Below are 18,225 nucleotides of genomic sequence, written 5' to 3'. Positions count from 1 at the left end.
CCCCACTGCCCCCCCTCATCCCTCCCCCACTTGAACCCCCGTCATCCCTCCCCCTCTCCTCCCCACTGAACCCCCCGTCACCCCCCCCCCCGACCCGCACCCCCACTGAACCCCCCCGTCACCCCTCCCCCACTGACCCCCCCGTCACCCCTCCCCCACTGACCCCCCGTCACCCCTCCCCTCACCCCTCCCCTCCCCCACTGACCCCCCCGTCACCCCCCCCCTCCCCCACTGACCCCCGTCACCCCCTCCCCCACTGACCCCCCCTCCCCCACTGCCCCCCCCGTCACCCCTCCCCCACTGCCCCCCCGTCACCCCTCCCCCACTGACCCCCCCCGTCACCCCCTCCCCCACTGACCCCCCCGTCACCCCTCCCCCACTGCCCCCGTCACCCCTCCCCCACTGACCCCCCTCCCCCCACTAACCCCCCCCCCCACTGCCCCCGTCACCCCTCCCCCACTGCCCCCGTCACCCCTCCCCACTGCCCCCCCGTCACCCCTCCCCCACTGCCCCCCCGTCACCCCTCCCCCACTGCCCCCCGTCACCCCTCCCCCACTGCCCTCCGTCACCCCTCCCCCACTGCCCCCCCGTCACCCCTCCCCCCACTGACCCCCCGTCACCCCTCCCCACTGACCCCCCCCGTCACCCCTCCCCCCACTGACCCCCGTCACCCCTCCCCCACTGACCCCCCGTCACCCCTCCCCCACTGACCCCCCCTGTCACCCCTCCCCCACTGACCCCCCGTCACCCCTCCCCCACTGACCCCGTCACCCCGCCCCCACTGCCCCCCGTCACCCCGCCCCCACTGCCCCGCCACCCCGCCCCCCACTGACCCCGTCACCTCTCCCCCACTGCCACAATCGAGTGTGCATTCGTCAACATGCTTGTCTCGACCGGGAATGCCAGCAGGCTATTTGATTATGTGTGTGGCGGGGGGGTGGTGGAAGCGAACAGGTATAAACCTGATCCTCTCACGACTCAACGTCCAACATTCAATTTCGGCACAATCAGGAGAAAACCTGACTGATTTCTGCTCCTCCCCAACCCAAAGGGCACGGAGGTCAATTACAGCCCGTACTGCCAGCCAGCCCAGCACTGACAATCAAAATCAATAGACTCTGACTGAAATCCAGGCGTCTGCTTTCCCCCTTACTGGGTCTATGATAATCAATAATCTACAACACTTGGATCACAGATTTATAAAAATTCATTCTACAAATGGCTAATATTTGTGTGAATTGATCAAACACCAGGACCTAAACATTGCTCCGACTCCTCTACTCAAAAGTCAGCTTAACTAGAATGGTACCAGGAATGAGGGACTTCAGTTATGTGGAAAGACGAGTGAAGCTGGAATGTTGCCCTCAGAGCAGAGAAGGTTAAGGGGAGTAAAAACAGAAAATGCTGAAGATACTGAGCAGGTCAGGCAGCATCTGTGGAGAGAGAAACAGAGTTAACGTTTCAGGTCGCTGACCCTTCGTCAGAGCTGGAAAAAGTTGGAGAGGGAACAGATTTTTAAGCAAGTGTAGGAGCAGGGAGAGGGGGAGGGAGGAAAGAACAAAAGGGAAGGTCTGTGATCGGGTGGAAGGGAGGAGAGATTAAGAGACAAAAGGGATGATGGTGCGAGGCAAAAGGAGATGGTAATGGACAAGTTAAGAAACAAAAGAGTCGTCGAGATGAGGTGTAACTGGCAAATGATAGACAGCTGCCAAGTGAGAGAGGAAAAAAAAGAAAAAAATGGATAGGGGCAGAGGTTATGGTCTGAAATTGTTGAACTCGATATTGAGTCCGGAAGGCTGTAAAGTGCCTAATCGGAAGATGAGGTGCTGTTCCTCGAGTTTACGGTGAGCTTCATTGGAACAGTGCAAGAGGCCGAGGACGGCGAGGTCAGAGTGGAATGGAGCGGAGAATTAAAAGTGAGCAGTGAATACAGTATACTAGATTGCAAGAAGTGCAAGTAAATCGCTGTTTCACCTGGAAGGGGTGTTTGGGGCCCTGGACAGTGGGAAGGGAGGAGGTAACAGGGCAGGTGTTGCATCTCCTGTGCTTGCACGGGAAGGTGCCGGGCGAAGGGGAAGGGTTGTTGGGGGTGATAGAGGCGTGGACTAGGATGCCGCGGACGGGAGCGGTCCCTTCGAAATGCTGAAAAGTGAGGCGAGGGGAAGATGTGTTTGGTGGTGGGATCACGTTGGAGGTGTCGGAAATGGCGGAGGATGATCCGTTGAATGTGGAGGCTGGTGGGGTGAAAGGTGAGGACAAGGGAACCCTATCGTGGTTCCGGGAGGGAGGGGCAGGGGTGAGGGCAGAAGTGCAGGAAATAGAACGGACACGGTCGAGGGCAGTGTCAACCATAGTAGAGGGGAATCCTCGGTTGAGGAAAAAGGAAGACATGTCGGAAGCACTGGTATGGAAGGTGGGCATCGTCGGAGCAGACGCGGCGGAGACGGAGAAACTAGGAGAATGGAATAGAGTCCTTACAGGAAGCGGGGTGGGAGGAAGTGTAGTCCAGGTAGCTGTGGGAGTCAGTGGGCTTGTAGTGGATGTTTGTCAATAGCCTATCCCCAGAGATGGAGACAGAGAAGTCGAGAAGGGAAGAGTCGGAGGTGGACCATTTGAAGGTGAGGGAAGGGTGGAAATTGGAAGCAAAGTGAATGAAATTTTCTAGTTCAGGGCGAGAGCAGAAACGGCACCGATTCAGTCATCAATGTACCGGAAAAATAGGTGAGGGAGGGGACCGGAGTAGGACTGGAACAAAGAATGTTCCACATATCCCACGAAAAGGCAGGCATAGCTAGGGCCCATGTGGGTTCCCATAGCAACACCTTTAATTTGGAGGAAGTGAGTGGAGTCAAAGGAGAGGGGTTAAGGGGAGATTTGACAGAGGTGTTCAAAATCATGAGCAGTTTTAATACGAGTAAATAAGGAGAAACTGTTTCCAGTGGCAGGAGGGTCGGTAACCAGAGGACACGGATTGAAGATAACTGGCAAACGAACCGGAGGCAAAAGGGAGGTGAAACTTTTTACACAGAGTTGTTACAATCAATAACAACTTTCAAAAGAGAATCGGATAAATACTTGAAGGGGAAAAATTTCAGGGCTATGGGGAAAGGGCATGGGTACAGGTCCAATGGAGAGCTCTGTCAAAGAGCCATCAGCGGCACGATGGGCTGAATGGCCTCCTTCTGTACTGAAATCATTCTATGAATTGTTGCCTTTTGATGCAAACAGTTCCAAAAAGATTAACAACCCACCACTGCAGAATTCACCTCGCTGAATACTTACTGATTCAGTGGGATGTGTAGAACCAGGAACTTTATTACTCTTGCAGTTGTTCTGTGTGGAAGAGTGGTCCACTGATTCCGTCTCGCAGGCATCTTGCTCCAAATCTGTGTAAATTTTACAAAGTTAATACCACCTTCCACCCTCCCCAAACTTGAACTTATCCAAAACGCTGCTGCCCCTATCCTAATTCACACCAAGTCCTGTCACCAATCATCCCTGTGCTCGCTGACTTACGTTGGCTCTCAGTCCGGCAACGCCGCGATTGGTGCTGTGCCCTCAGCTGCCTAGGCCCTAAGCTCTGGAACTCGCTTCCCTGACCGTCTCCACCTCTCTTTCCTCCTTTAAGACGTTCCTTAAATCCTACCTCTTTGGCCAAGCTTTTGGTCACCTATTCTAAATATCCATCTATGTGGGTCGGTGTCAAATTGTGTGTGATAATCGCTCCTGTGAAGCATTTTACTACATTAAAGGCGCTATGTAAATGCACATTGTCGTACCAGCAGGTACCCTCATGTATTACATAGTACTTACAGCACAGAAACAGCCCATTTGGGCCCGAACAGGTCCATGCACCACACAAGCCTCCTCCCACCCCTTCTTCATCTAACCCCATCAACATATCCTTCTCTTCCTTTCTCCCTCGTGAGTTGATCTAGCTTCCCCTTAAATGCATCTACAGAACAAAAGACAGAGAGAGAGAAAGAGGGAAAGAAACAAGAGAAAGATAGCAAGAAAGAAGATAGCAATGAAAGAGAGAAAGAAGGCAAAAGGAGAGAAAGAGGGAAAGAAAGAATGAGTTAAGAGTAGGAAACAATGCAAGGAGCCTAATTTCAACAACGGAGTGGGAAAGTAGGGACGAGGAAGACCATGTGGGAGGAAGTCTGTGTCAAAATGAATGTTGGACATTAACGGCATTCCCAAAATCAACGACTTGTTAGTTGGTTTTTCACACATTAACACGCCTCTCACAGGAGCATTCCTTCATTTGTTGTGGGTACCCTTCAGACTTCCTTCCCACTTCCCCAATTTTTCACTGTTACTTGATTTTCTCCTTTCCTTCCCCAATTTTTCTGGCTGTGTCCTTTCCCCCCCCCAGTTTCATTAGTCACTGTTCTTTCCTTATTCATTTGCTATTATTTTACCATTTTCTATCATTTGTTCATGTCATTGCTCTACTCGCTCGCTCTCCCCTCTCAGCCACCCCTCGCCTCCCCCAGTTTGTTAGTATTTTCAGCCTCTGAATCTTCTTCACTTTGCTGCCAAGACTGACAGGCTATACACTTGGCGCCATCTACTGCACAAACAGGAGACCAGAACAGGAGATGGGCTTTCACAGTACCCTGTGGAACAGCCAATAAAAATTGGCTGCATTTCTGCATAAAGCACTTCACCCCCCACCCTAAACGAGTTGATCTATTTAACCATTACCGTGCTGAAACCCCCACTGAACACGCAATAAATCCATTTGCAGCCATAGAAAATGTAAAAAAAAGACAGCACCCGAGATTATTTATAAACAGAACAGAATAACCTAATGTACGAGTCTTTCAAAAAAAAGTATTGGATTTCTATAGCGCCTTTCACGACCACAGGACGTCCCAAAGCGCTTACGGCTAATGAAGTACTTTTTGGAAGTGGAGTCACTGTTGTAATGTGGGAAACGCGGCAGCCAATTTGTGCACAGCAAGCTCCCACAAACAGCAACGTGTTGATGATCAGGTAATCTGTTTTTTAGTGATGTTGATTGTGGGATAAATATTGGCCCAGGACACCGGGGAGAACTCCCCCTGCTCTTCTTTGAAATTGTGCCACGGGATCTTTTACGCCCCACCTGAGAGAGCAGACGGGGCCTCCGTTTAACGTTTCATCCGAAAGACGGCACCTCCGACAGTGCGCACTCCCTCAGCACTGCACTGGGAGTGTCAGCCTGGATTTTGTGGGAATGGAGTGGGAGCTCCCAGAAAAGACTGGGGAAGTATATTTTCTGCAGCCACCACTGCATTCTATTTAATTCCTAACATTCATCAGAATCCAAGGGCAGAACAGAAATGATCGAGTTTTCCCTGAACCAGTAAAGTAGTAAATGTCTCAATCCTTTCTTTTAAGTTTTTCATGGCTGGAAAAGTGTCACTATTTCAGTGCAAAGATCGCTATCTTCTCTATCTCTCCAAGTCGCAGAGAGAAGTCTAAGCTGGCAAGTCAGTCCTCAGAGCCCAGTCGACGTGGGTCTTATTTGTATTCACGATTCACTGGTTTGCCCATTTGAATTTTACCGGCCTGCAGATTTGGAAAGGGCTGTACTTAGTGCCAGTGCCTCATGGGCGGACAATCAGAACACCAAGATCTACTGGCATTGCAGCACAAGATAAACTTATGGGAACATTAATTAAAACTTTTATATTTGGGCATCATATTACGCACTTATGCGGCACACAAAGGCAAGACTCCTGTGCTAATGGATCGCCTGTGGTACTGAAACCAGATTATATGCCGTTTTATAAGGAGTCATGGATTAAACCATGCTGTGTATTATTCTACTGCTAGGTAGAGCTGTGTCCCTTTCAAGCCAAGTCTAATTGTTAAGGAACCTGAACTTCTGGTCAATCAATCCTCGATTGTTGTTTGGTAAAGGAACTAGCAGAATGGAAAACGCTTCTATGTTTTAAGCTCCAGGTCAGAAGTACCCAGCACAAAATTACTGTCTTGCTTCCTCCTCTTCATTTCATTTAATGTCTAAAGTTGCTGCGACCAAGTTGTCCTGCACCATTCACGTAAACACTTTAGACTCTCCATAAAACTGGTTAGTGCCCTAAACTCCAAGAAAATCTCATCTTTACCTTCTACTCACTCGTTTCCTTGTACATCACTCACTTGCATTCTTTCTCTGGTGTTTGTTGGCTTCTTGTGTCTTTCTCATCGGTGAGCCGTCTACCTCATTTGTCTAGTGTCTTTTGCTTGCCTTTCTTTTTGCTTCACTTTCTCTCTTCTGGTCCTTTACATAATGGTTCAAGTGCCTTAAATCATAGAATGATACACCACAGGAGGCCATTCAGCCCAGTGTGCCTATGCTAGCTCTTTGAAAAGAGCGCTCCAATTAGTCCCACTCCCCTGCTCTTTCCCCCTAGCCCCTGAAAATTTTCCCACCAAGTATTTATCAATTTCCCTTTGGAAAGTTACTACTGAATCTGCTCCCACCACCTTTTCTTCAGCAGGACATTCCAGATCATAACTCGCTGAGTTTTTTAAAAATTGGCATCTCCTCTCTGGTTCTTTTGCCAATTACCTTAAATCTGTGTCCTCTGGTTACCGACTCTTCTGCCACTGGAAACAGTTTCTCCTTATTACTCGATCAAAACCTTCGTGATTTTGAACACCTCTATTGTATCTCCCCTTAATCTTCTCGGCAGGAATGACGTATGAGGAGAGATTGTGTCGATTGGCTTATACTCACTGAGTTTAGAAGATTGAGAGGGATCTCATCGAAACCTATAAAATTCTGTCAGGCCTGGACAGACTAGATGCAGGAAGGATGTTCCCGATGGTCAGGGAGTCCAGAACCAGGGGTCATAGTCTAAGGATAAGGGGTAAGCCATTTAGGACAGAGATGAGGAGGAATTTCTTCACCCAGAGAGTGGTGAACCTGTGGAATTCTCTGCACAGAGGGCGGTGGAGGCCAGTTCATTAAATATATTCAAGAAGAGTTGGATATATTTCTTAAGGCTAAGGGATCAAGGGGTATGAGGAGAAGGCAGGGACAGGGTACTGAATTTGGATGATCAGCCATGATCTCATTGAATTGCGGAGCATGCTCAAAGGGCCGAATGGCTACTCCTGCTCCTACCTTCTATGTTTCTATGGAGAACAATCCCAGCTTCTCTACCCCCTCCACATAACTGAAGTTCCTCATCCCCAGTATTATTCTAGCAAAGCTCCTCTGCACTCTCTCCAAGGCCTTCACCTCCTTCCTAAAGTGTGGAGCCAAAATTGGACACAATACTCCAGCTAGGGCCCAACAGTGATTTATAAAGGTTCAGCATAACATCCTTGCCTTGGTACTCTTTAAATAAATAGCGATAAATGCACAGAAAACAGCTCTTTTCTGCTGAAGCCGTCCATCTCCTCAAATACTATGAGACTTCTACACGCTGATGCTCGGTTGCTCTAACTGCAGTGTGGCAGAGGCAGAGGCAATCAGCAGTCCAACATGAAAACCAAATGGTGGGGATGGGGAAAGACAATTACTATTTCCATTCCATTCCTTTATTTCACCCCCCCCCCCCCCCAAATAAAACACTACTGTAACTGCTTAGCAGCATTAACACAACCACTCACCTGAGCATTAGCGATATAAGGGACTGGCTGCTTGGTAAATATTTTGGTGATTGGACACTTAACAAGCCCAAATTCAACGATTCACCTGCACTTTGCATGAAACTCGGGAGTAAACAGGATGGAGTCGGAGACTGGGAAGGAGCCATTTTCTCTGTTTAATTGGCACCAGAATGATACCACTGGAATACTGATAACACGTCGTCATAGTTACTGCCCCAGCTGTTTGCACTTTACAGGCCTCCACATCTGCAAACTGTTGATTACTGGCGGTTTACCAGTTCAGGTTTTTAGGGAAAGCGAGCCTAAAGGTATCCCCTCCCTCCCGTTTTCATATTTGAAATCTTCCGCCAATCTCCCCCGGGCCTGTTGAAGTTTCATTGAGTGAGCGGAGATTTGCACTGGCACAGACTATTCCAAAATTATATTTTCCCCAAAGATAGTGACAGCAAACCTGCCACAAACTCAAAATACCCAACTCTTGCAAATCGATGATAGTCATTTTGATCTCGTCAAGAAAAGCTGGACTTAGCACGTTTAGACTCATACAAGGATACTCAGCACAGAAGGAGGCCATTCGGCCCACTGTGCCTTTGTCAGCTCTTTGAAAGAGCTATCCAATTAGTCCCATTCCCCTGCTCTTTCCCCATATCCCTGCAAATATTCCCACTTCTAAGTATTTATCCAATCCCCTTTTGAAAATTAGTATTGAATCTGCTTCCACAGTCCTTTCAGGCAGCGCAGTCCAGATCATGACAACTTGTAAAATTGTTTCCTCATCCTCGCCTCTGGTTCTTTTGCCAATTACCTTAAATCGTGTCCTCTGGTTACCGACCCTTTCGCCAGTGGGCTGTTTCTCCTTATTTACTCTATCAAAACCCTTCATGATTTGAACACCTCCATCAAATCTCTCCTTAACCTTCTCTGCTCTAAGGAGAAAGCTGACAGACCCAAGAAAGACCCAGGTCTGCAATTCTGCCACTGGTATAAAGAAACCAGAATGTTAGTGAGTCAGCTTATTCCTCTTTCACCTCTAGGACCAGAGGTTGAATCCAGATTGATTTGAGAGTGGTATGGCGGAGGGGGGGGGGGGGGTGGGGAGGTAAAATGAGTTTTTCCAGCTCCAACTATGGGGGCGATTTTGTCAATGGGGGTGCGTTGGGGGCGGGACTGCTGCTTGGCGGGTTGATGTCCCGCCTCCATCGATTTGTGGCCAACCCACGCTATTTTCCCTTGATTGACCTTGTTAAGCCCACCCAGCAGGCTTAGCAGGCCAATTAAGGGAAAGCCGGTTGCAAAGAGCATCAACGTAATTTTTGACAGATGAATTGTCATCGTTTGACAGCTCTGTGAAGCTGTCAAACACTGACATTCTCTGTAGTTCGATGAGGTCTTGAATTCAAGACCTCATCAAACTTTCTTTTACAGAAATTAGATGGTTGTTGCATCTGAGATTGCAACGGCCATCTGTCATCTGCAACACGGAGGTGCGAGACTCTCCGCATACACACTGACTGAAGCCTGCAGGAAGAAACAAAGGTAAGTACACTTTTACTAACACTTTCCACTTACCTCAGATACTCACCTCTCCACACTTGCAACCCATCACTTACCTTCACAGCACACTTTTGCACCCCTCGGGCCCCCACAGACCCAGTACTCGCCTCGTTGAGCTGGCAGGTTTTGGAGCCTTCGGGAAGCTCGCACTTGAGGGCAAAAGGGGATAATCCTATTTTCTGCCTGTTAACTACCTGTTAACAGAAAATTAATAGGCTTTAATCCCTTCCCGCCTCCAAGGAGATGGGACCCGGCGCGGGTCGGCTACCCACCTCCTGGGAAGATGGCATGGGGGCGGGTTGGGCACCCGCCCCCAAATCCTGCCCATTTTTCCGGCAGTCCCGCCTCCCCAGGGCTGGCAAAATCGCCCCTAAGTTTCTAGCATAAAACTAGCCACAAATGGCAATCTTACCGAGAGTGCTCCTTAGAAAGCCTGAAATATTTACACTGGTGCAGTAGGCGGCGCTCTTGGGGACTGGGTTCAGGCACATTGTTGGGGCAGCTTTACTCTCCACCTGTTCTGTACTATGCCCGACCTGGAAGTGCTTGATGCAATCACCAAATGTCAAAACAGAAACAGTTCCATTTCCCAACACCAACACTGATGAGCATTACATTTAAATAAAAAGAAATATTACTCTTATTCCTTCTTGCCATGTACTAATTCCGGCCGAGTGTTAGGCTTCAAGCGAGCGGTAGGCCTCAAGCGAGCACACCACACATCGAGTTTGAATTAAACAGCTTCCTGTTGGGGTTGCTCGCCCAGCGAGTATGGCTTTTAACGCCACCTTGTAAAAACCGCACTGTAGGTTAGCGGTCGCGCTTCACGCTCAGCGATGTGGAAGTCCCCATCCCACTTCCAAAACCTTTCCCTTTGTCTGGCTTTGGCCCAGAAGACCACCGTAGATAAACCTTTCCCAATGGTGTTCCACGGCTACACCGCCCGAGCTTCGTGTCCTCCATGCACCCAGAGAGCCTCAGGGGCCTTGTGTATTGGTTAAATCCATGCTCCCATTAATACACATGTAACTCCAGTTGCTGATGAAAACGGATCTTGGTGTTGTGATTGATGCACCAATGAGATAACAAGCTCCAGGCCCACAAATAGGTCAAACCAGCAAAGAAGAACTGAAATAACAACAAAATGCTGAAAAACTCAGCAGGGCCAGGCAACATCCGTGGAGAGAGAAACACAGTCAACGTTTCGGGTCGAAACCCTTCGGTTGCCTGGCCTGCTGAGTTTTCCAGCATTTTGTTGTTATTTTGGATTTCAGCATCCGCAGTATTTTGCTATCAAATAAGAACTGAACACTGTTATAGGGATGCATTGGACCCGGCACGTAGCCCACAGGCTGCAGTTTGGAACCTCGACTTATGGGACTTCTTAATGTTCTTCTGTTTTCCTTCCTTGTAGGGAAATATCTGACCTCCATGCTTTCCCTTTCCTCACAGCACACCCAAGATCACGGGCTCGATGAGTGGATAATCTTTCTGTCCTTTGGCAATGTACAAATATGGGAGGCCCCATAATGAAGCCACAGGAATTTCAATTCTCCAATGTCATGGTAGCAGATGATGGGTTTTTTTTTTTTTAATTTATTCATTCACGGGATGTGTGCGTCGCTGGCAAAGCCAGCATTTATTGCCCATCCCTAACTGCCCTTGAGGAGGTGGTGGTGAGCTGCCTTCTTGAACCACTGCAGTCCGTGTGGTGAAGGTACTCCCACAGCGCTGTTAGGTAGGGAGTTCCAGGGTTTTGACCCAATGACGATGAATGCGATATATTTCCAAGTCAGGATGGTGTGTGACTTGGAGGGGAACTTGGAGGTGGTGGTGTTCCCATGCGCCTGCTGCCCTTGTCCTTCTAGGTGGTAGAGGTCACGGGCTTGTGAGGTGCTGTCGAAGAAGCCTTGGCGAGTTGCTGCAGTGCATCTTGTAGATGGTACACACTGCAGCCACGGTGCGCCGGTGGTGGAGGGAGTGAATGTTTAAGGTGGTGGATGAGGTGCCAATCAAGCTGGCTGCTTTGTCCTGGATGGTGTCGAGCTTCTTCAGTATTGTTGGAGCTGCACTCATCCAGGCAAGTGGAGAGTATTCCATCACACTCCTGACTTGTGCCTTGTAGGTGGTGGAAAAGCCTAGAGAGTCAGGAAGTGAGACACCCACCGCAGAATACCCAGCCTCTACCTGCTCTTGTAGCTGGTCCAGTTAAGATTCTGGTCAATGATAACCCCCAGGATGTTGGTGGTTGGGGGATTTGACGATGGTAATGCCATTGAATGTCAAGGGGATGTGGTTAGGCTTTCTCTTGTTGGAGATAGTCATTGCCTGGTACTTGTGTGGCACGCATGTTACTTGTCATTTATCAGCCCAAGCCTGAATGTTGTCCAGGTCTTGCTGCATGCGGGCATGGACTGCTTCATTATCTGAGGCATTGCGAAGATAACTGAACACTGTGCAATCATCAGGGAACATTCCCATTTCTGACCGGGCTGGGGAGTCTAAAACCAGGGGTTTAGAATAAGGGGTCAGCCATTTAGGACTGAGATGAGGAGAAATGTCTTCACTCAGAGGGTGGTGAATCTTTGGAATTCTCTGCCCCAGAGGCTTGTGGAGGCTCAATCGTTGAGTATGAGATCGATAGATTTTTAAATATTAAGGGAATCAAGGGATATGGGGATAGTTCAGGAAAGTGGAGATGAGGTAGAAGATCAGCCATGATTTTATTGAATGACGGAGCAGGCTCGAGGGGCCAAATGGCCGACTCCTGCTCCTATTTCTTATGTTCTTATGTTATGTTGGAGGGAAGGTCATTGATGAAGCAGCTGAAGATGGTTGGGCCTAGGACACTGCCCTGAGGAGCTCCTGCAGCAATGTCCTGTGGCCGAGATGATTGACCTCCAACAACCACCTTCCTTTGTGCTAGGTTTGACACCAGCCAGTGGAGAGTTTTCTCCCTGATTACCATCGACTTCAAAATTACTAGGGCTCCTTGATGCCACACTCGGTCAAATGCTGCCTTGATGTCAAGGGCAGTCACTCTCACCTCACCTCTGAAATTCGGCTCTTTTGTCCATGTTTGGACCAAGGCTGTAATGAGGTCTGGAGCTGAGTGGTCCTGGCGGAACCCAAACTGGGCATCGGTGAGCAGGTTATTAGCGAGTAAATGTTGCTTGATAGCACTGTCGGCGACACCTTCCATCACTTTGCTGATGATTGAGAATAGACTGATGGGGCAGTAATTGGCCGGATTGGATTTGTCCTGCTGTTTGTGGACAGGACATAACTGGGCAGTTTTCCACTTTGTCGGATAGATGCCAGTGTTGTAGCTGTACTGGAACAGCTTGGCAAGAGGCACGGCTAATTCTGGAGCACAAGTCTTCAGCACGATAGCCAGGATGTTGTCGGGGCCCATAGCCTTTGCTGTATCCAGTGCGCTCTGCCGTTTCTTGATATCACGTGGAGTGAATCAAATTGGAACCTAGACATCATTTGTAGACAGACTGACAAAAAGCTACACAGTAACATTGTACAGCAGATCACCTATTTACGCTCCAATTAGCTATAGGACAAAGTCCCACCTCCTTGTTGCACGGTCCGCTAAGACTAATCTCCTCCTACCTGGTATAAATCAATCTCAGGACGCGAGGACGAGCTGTGGCCGAAGCCAGTCTCAAAGAGCACCCCTTTCCCCACTGCAGCAGTGTAAAATATTTCTACTTCCCACATCCGCCTTTCTAAAGAACTCTTTCAGCAAGACTGACAATGTGCAGCTAGTTTTATGCTACACCTACTAGGAACTCAACAGGGACTGCAAAAATTCAATATACGTACCACCCATCAGTTATTTGTGTTGTACTCGTCTTATCTCTGTTGCCCTGAATATGGATGATCCATACAAGTAAACCCAAAATGTGGCCACTCTGATTACTTGTCAATTACCATGATCCACACCTCCCGTGGAAGGAAGGGGGGGGGGGGTGGGCGTGGAAGAGAGATTCCACTATTGCAGATAACGACGGCCCTACTGTACTTAATAAATGTTGCGCTGAACTACAATGTCCACAGACCATTACCATGTAGTGGCAGGAAACAAACTTGTACTGAAACCCAATCTCTGGAATTCCCTCCCTAAACCTCTCCGCCTCGCTTTCCTCCTTTAAGACGCTCCTTAAAACCTACCTCTCACTTGTCCTAATATCTCCTTATGTGGCTCGGTGTCAAATTTTGTCTGATCACGCTCCTGTGAAGCGCCTGGGGCCGTTTTACTACGTTAAAGGCGTTAAATAAATGCAAGTTGTTGTTGTTGTTACACACCACAAAGACACACAATTCAAGTGGTAATTTTGTGAGATAATTGCATTTCACCGGCCTTCCACTCAGAAGTGGTTATAAATGATTTCCTTTGACCGAAAGGATCCTGAGCAGAATCTAAACTCCAGGCCGCAGCTCTCTTCCAAAGGACTGACAATGAGACTCTTGGGTCATTAACATCCTGCGATGTCAAGGCACCGTGCAGTCTGAAGGAGTGCTGCATTGCAGGAGGTGCCAGGGTTTAGGCGAGGTATTAAACCGAGGTCCTGTCCGTCTGTTCTGGAAGACAAGAACCATCCCACAGCACAACTCCAAGAGCACACAGAATTCTCCAAACAAAATAAAAGCACAAAATGTTGCAAACACACAGGCAGGTCAGTCAGCATCTGTGGAAATAACAGACGTGTGAGCGTTTCTGGTACGGACCCTGCTTCAAAACGGAATTCTCCTAATGTCGTGGCCAACGTTCCTCCCTCAACCAACACTCCCAAAAACAGACTCGCTGGTCATTTGAAATAAAAACAGAAAATGCTGGAAATACCCAGGTCAGGTAGCATCTGTGGAGAGAGAAACATTTTATAAAATTCAGACATTTCAGGTCGACGTTGCCATGGTTGCTTACATAACAGTCACTCTCCTTCAATAGAAAGCGTTCAACGACGGGATTAGGATCTATATTCTTCAAATATTTCTTTCACTTGTAATGCTCATCAAGATAAGCTGATGCCAGTGTTGGAGAATGGAACGCTTGCCCAACTTTTGAAAATCAGCATCAAGCACTCCAAGATCAAATATAACATGAGCCAGATGCACAGTAGAGCTTCCCCCTCCCCCACATCTCCCCGGAATTGCTATTCCACCCCCCTCGCCATTACCGAAACAGCCACCAATGGTGATTGGGCGATAGGTCGACACCATTATAACTCACTTCACGCAGGACCCGTACAGTTAACGAGAGAAGACTTTTTATCCAATTGGCCCGGGATTGAATTGAAACTCAGATGAAAGAGCAGTGATACATGACACTGCCCTTCCTGCTTCTAGTGTGTTGGCAAAAGTAAATTACTGAAAGATGGAATTCTCCATTTGTCAGCCAGATTCGTACAATCAAAACTTTTAGCACTACACAGTTTTTAAAATTCACTTCACTAAATAACCCTAGCTTGAAGGAGGTAAATCAAAAGAGATGAGAATCATCTGTTTAATTAGTAATGTAAGGTTTGCTTCATTAATTCCCCTCCTTGGGTTTGGAGTGCCCTCTGCGGGGTCCATTATGTTGCTTCAAAGAAGTGACCTTTACATGTGCGTACTTGAAGTGAACAGTGTCATACGGGCACAACTTGGGCTTCAGCCCATCAGAGTGAAGTCGGTGGTTGTAATCAGACCTATATTCGGCCCAGAAATTCGGGTCTCCACGGGTGAGTACACACGGGGTACTCACCCCTAAGCGCAATGGAAGTGCCGGTTTCCTGCATGCACCGCGTATGCGCGAGAAACCGGCACTTCCGTTCCCCTGAAAGAAGGGGTTCAGAAGTCGAACGCGTACGCCGGAGAGGCAGCGCGTGAGGATCGAACTTAGGTTTTTTTTGCAGGTTTTCCCGGGAGGGTAAGTCTCCAGAAGTTAGATATGTAAAAAGCAGTCGCAAGGCCTACTTTTTACAAGGTAAGTGGTGAATTAATTAAAATTAAAACATTTTTTCCACAGGTTTATTATTTTTAAATACTTTAAAGAAAGGTAAGTTTATTTTTAGCCCTGTTAGAAAATGTAATTAATTTTTTCAAAAATTTAAATTGTTTAAAATAGTTATTTCATGTAAGTTATAGTTTATTTTAAAAATGTGATTTTTTAAAAATTTATTTGAAGATTTAGTGATGTTTTGAGGCTTATAGTATTTATAGGTTTGACAGGTCCTGTCAAACTTATGAATGAAGCATTCCCTGCTACCATTGGCTCTCCATGGCTCACGTGATCCCAGGGGACACATCGAACTAACTGCGCCCCTGGGATACGCAAGCACTGCGCGCTGGCAGTTGGAGGAGGCCCAGGATCAGAATCCCACACGGGCCCACAGCTCAACGGCCGGCGCGGTAGTTAAGTGCAGGTCGGGGGCTTGCACCCGCGGGAAGCCGCCAACCCGAATTTCTGGGCCATTGTGTGCGCATGCACACACATACATACATGCTCGCTCTCTCTCTCTCTCTGAAGGAATCCAAATGCTGGCAACAGACACATTCCATTCCAAGGCACCTTGTATCAACATCAAGCACTCACACATCGGTTCAGCACATTTTGATACACAGCATAGCTTCACCTACTTTGACCCAACAGGGAGTATAAACTCTAGAAGAGGACCACCTACTACAACATAGTCTACGCCCCACAAAATCCATCCTGGTGGCATCTCCGATTAATTTAGCACCAATTAGTATAAAACTCAGGCCCCTGGGCTGAAAATGGCCAAAGCTGTTTCATGTAGGACCATTACAGACAGCAGACAGCAATAAGCCACCCTGTCAGTTGGGGCTACATTCAATCCTAGAGTTGAATGGCTAGTGCCCGGCCCAGTGGGTCGCACAGTGCCCGGTCCAGTGGGTCGCACAGTGCCCGGCCCAGTGGGTCGCACAGTGCCCGGCCCAGTGGGTCGCACAGTGCCCGGCCCAGTGGGTCGCACAGTGCCCGGCCCAGTGGGTCGCACAGTGCAATCATTCTCTGGCCTATTGTGCCACATACAGGAAACTTTGTGATATCCGGCACCGACGGGACCGGCGTGTTGCCGATCTATCAAAACTGCCGGGCATACAAAGTTAATGTTGAAGCATACGGAGGTTTTCATCTCCGTATCTGACAACAAACACTGTTGCTTAGCAACAGCTTCTAAAGAGTCGGCTGCAGCTGCAAGCGTCTCTAGCTGAAGCTGTTGCTATAGTTACAGACCGTGCAGTGCCTGACTGGGAAAAAAAAAGAACGAGAACTAAAAAAACTTATAGAAAACGGCTCCTGATTTTTGCCGTTAGATCGAGTATTCCGGACATACAACCTCCGGATAAACCAAAGTTTCCTGTACCTGAATTTCGATAACGCCTTGTCTCATCCTCAGGACATCCAAAAGCTCTTTAGAATTAATGGTTTGGTATCTTTGGGTAAGTACAGTCACTTTTATGCAAAAAAATGTGGCAAGTAATCTGGGAACAGCAACGTCGACAAGCAGCAATGAATAATCAGTTAGTCTGTTTTTGGTGATGTTGCTTGAGGGAGGAGTGTTGGCTAGGACACTGGGAGAACTCCCTGCTCTTTCTCAAATAGTGCCGTGGGATCTTTTACGCCCACTTAAACAGGCAGAAGGGGCCTTGGTTTAAATCTCTCATCCGAAAGTTGGCACGCCCAACGTTGCAGCACTCCCTCAGTACTGCACTGAAGTGTCAGCCTAGATTATGTGCTCAAGTCCTCAAACCCGGCACTAAGCTCATGGTCTACAGAGCGGTAGCGTAGTGGTAATGTCACGGGCCTGAACTAATGATCCGGAGACGCGAGTTCAAGTCCCACCACAGCAGCTGGGGAATTTAAATTCAGTTAATTAAATAAATCTGCATAAGTAATGGTAACTGACATGAATCAGTCATTCATGATACAAAGACTTATGAAATATTACTGAGCGGCCTGCGGGTGGCGCTGTCCAGGGAGAGTATAAATACTCGGGCACGGGCCCAGCTTGTGCAGGACATTCTTAACAGGAACTAGTGAAGGACACAACTAGACCTCCATGTTGTAAACCAGTTGATTAAAGCTTTGTTTAACGCTTAGACCAAGTGCCGAATAGTTTTCTTACGTCAGTGACCATGAAACTACCGGATTGTCGTAAAAACCCATCTGGTTCACTAATGTCCTTTAGGGAAGGAAATCTGCCGTCCTTACCCGGTCTGGTCAATATGTGACTCCAGACCCACAGCAATGTGGTTAACTCTTAACTGCCCTCTGAAATGGCCAAGCAAGTCACTCAGTTGGAACAAACTGCTACGAAATAAAATGATGAAACCGGACGGATCACCCGGCATCGACCTCGGCACCGGCTATGGACACGGCAACGGCACACCCAGCCCAGTCCACCCTGCAAAGTCCTCCTCACCAACATCTGGGGACTTGTGCCAAAATTGGGAGAGCTGTCCCACAGACCAGTCAAGCAACAGCCTGACAGTCATATTCACAGAATCATACCTTTCAGCCAATGTCCCAGACTCCTCCATCACCATCCCTGGGTATGTCCTGTCCCACCGGCAGGACAGACCCACCAGGGGTGGCGGCTCAGTGGTATAGAGTCGGGAAGGAGTGGCCCTGGGAGTCCTCAACATTGACTCTGGACCCCATGAAGTCTCATGGCTTCAGGTCAAGCATGGGCAAGGAAACCTCCTGCTGATTACCACCTACCGCCCTCCCTCAGCTGATGAATCAGTGCTCCTCCATGTTGAACACCACTTGGAAGAAGCACCGAGAGTAACCAGGGCACAGAATGTACTCTGGGTGGGGGACTTCAATGTCCAACACCAAGAGTGGCTCGGTAGCACCACTACTGACCGAGTCCTGAAGGACATAACTGCTAGTCTGGGCCTGCGACAGGTGGTGAGAGAACAAGAGGGAAAAACCTACTTGACCTCATTCTCACCAATCTACCTGTCGCCGATGCATCTGTCCATGACAGCATTGGCAGCAGTGACCAACGCACAGTCATTGTGGAGACAAAGTCTCGT

The 18,225-nt window shown here is 48.5% G+C and overlaps 1 protein-coding gene across 1 annotated transcript in view; it reads right to left on the bottom strand.

The window, feature by feature from the left end:
* LOC147122387 (sterile alpha motif domain-containing protein 1-like) overlaps positions 1 to 18,225 on the bottom strand; it is a 138,727-nt gene that overhangs the window by 92,893 nt on the left and 27,609 nt on the right. The window contains exon 3 of the mRNA XM_085978316.1: positions 3,252 to 3,386. Within this exon, the coding sequence (XP_085834442.1) occupies positions 3,252 to 3,386 (135 nt within the window). The remainder of the gene's footprint in view (positions 1 to 3,251; positions 3,387 to 18,225) is intronic.

The sequence above is a fragment of the Somniosus microcephalus genome, chromosome 3 (assembly GCF_052327205.1).
Source record: "Somniosus microcephalus isolate GS21.2 chromosome 3, FLI_Smic_1.0, whole genome shotgun sequence".
NCBI classification, from domain to species: domain Eukaryota; kingdom Metazoa; phylum Chordata; class Chondrichthyes; order Squaliformes; family Somniosidae; genus Somniosus; species Somniosus microcephalus.
This window is presented reverse-complemented; position numbering and strand designations above follow the sequence as displayed.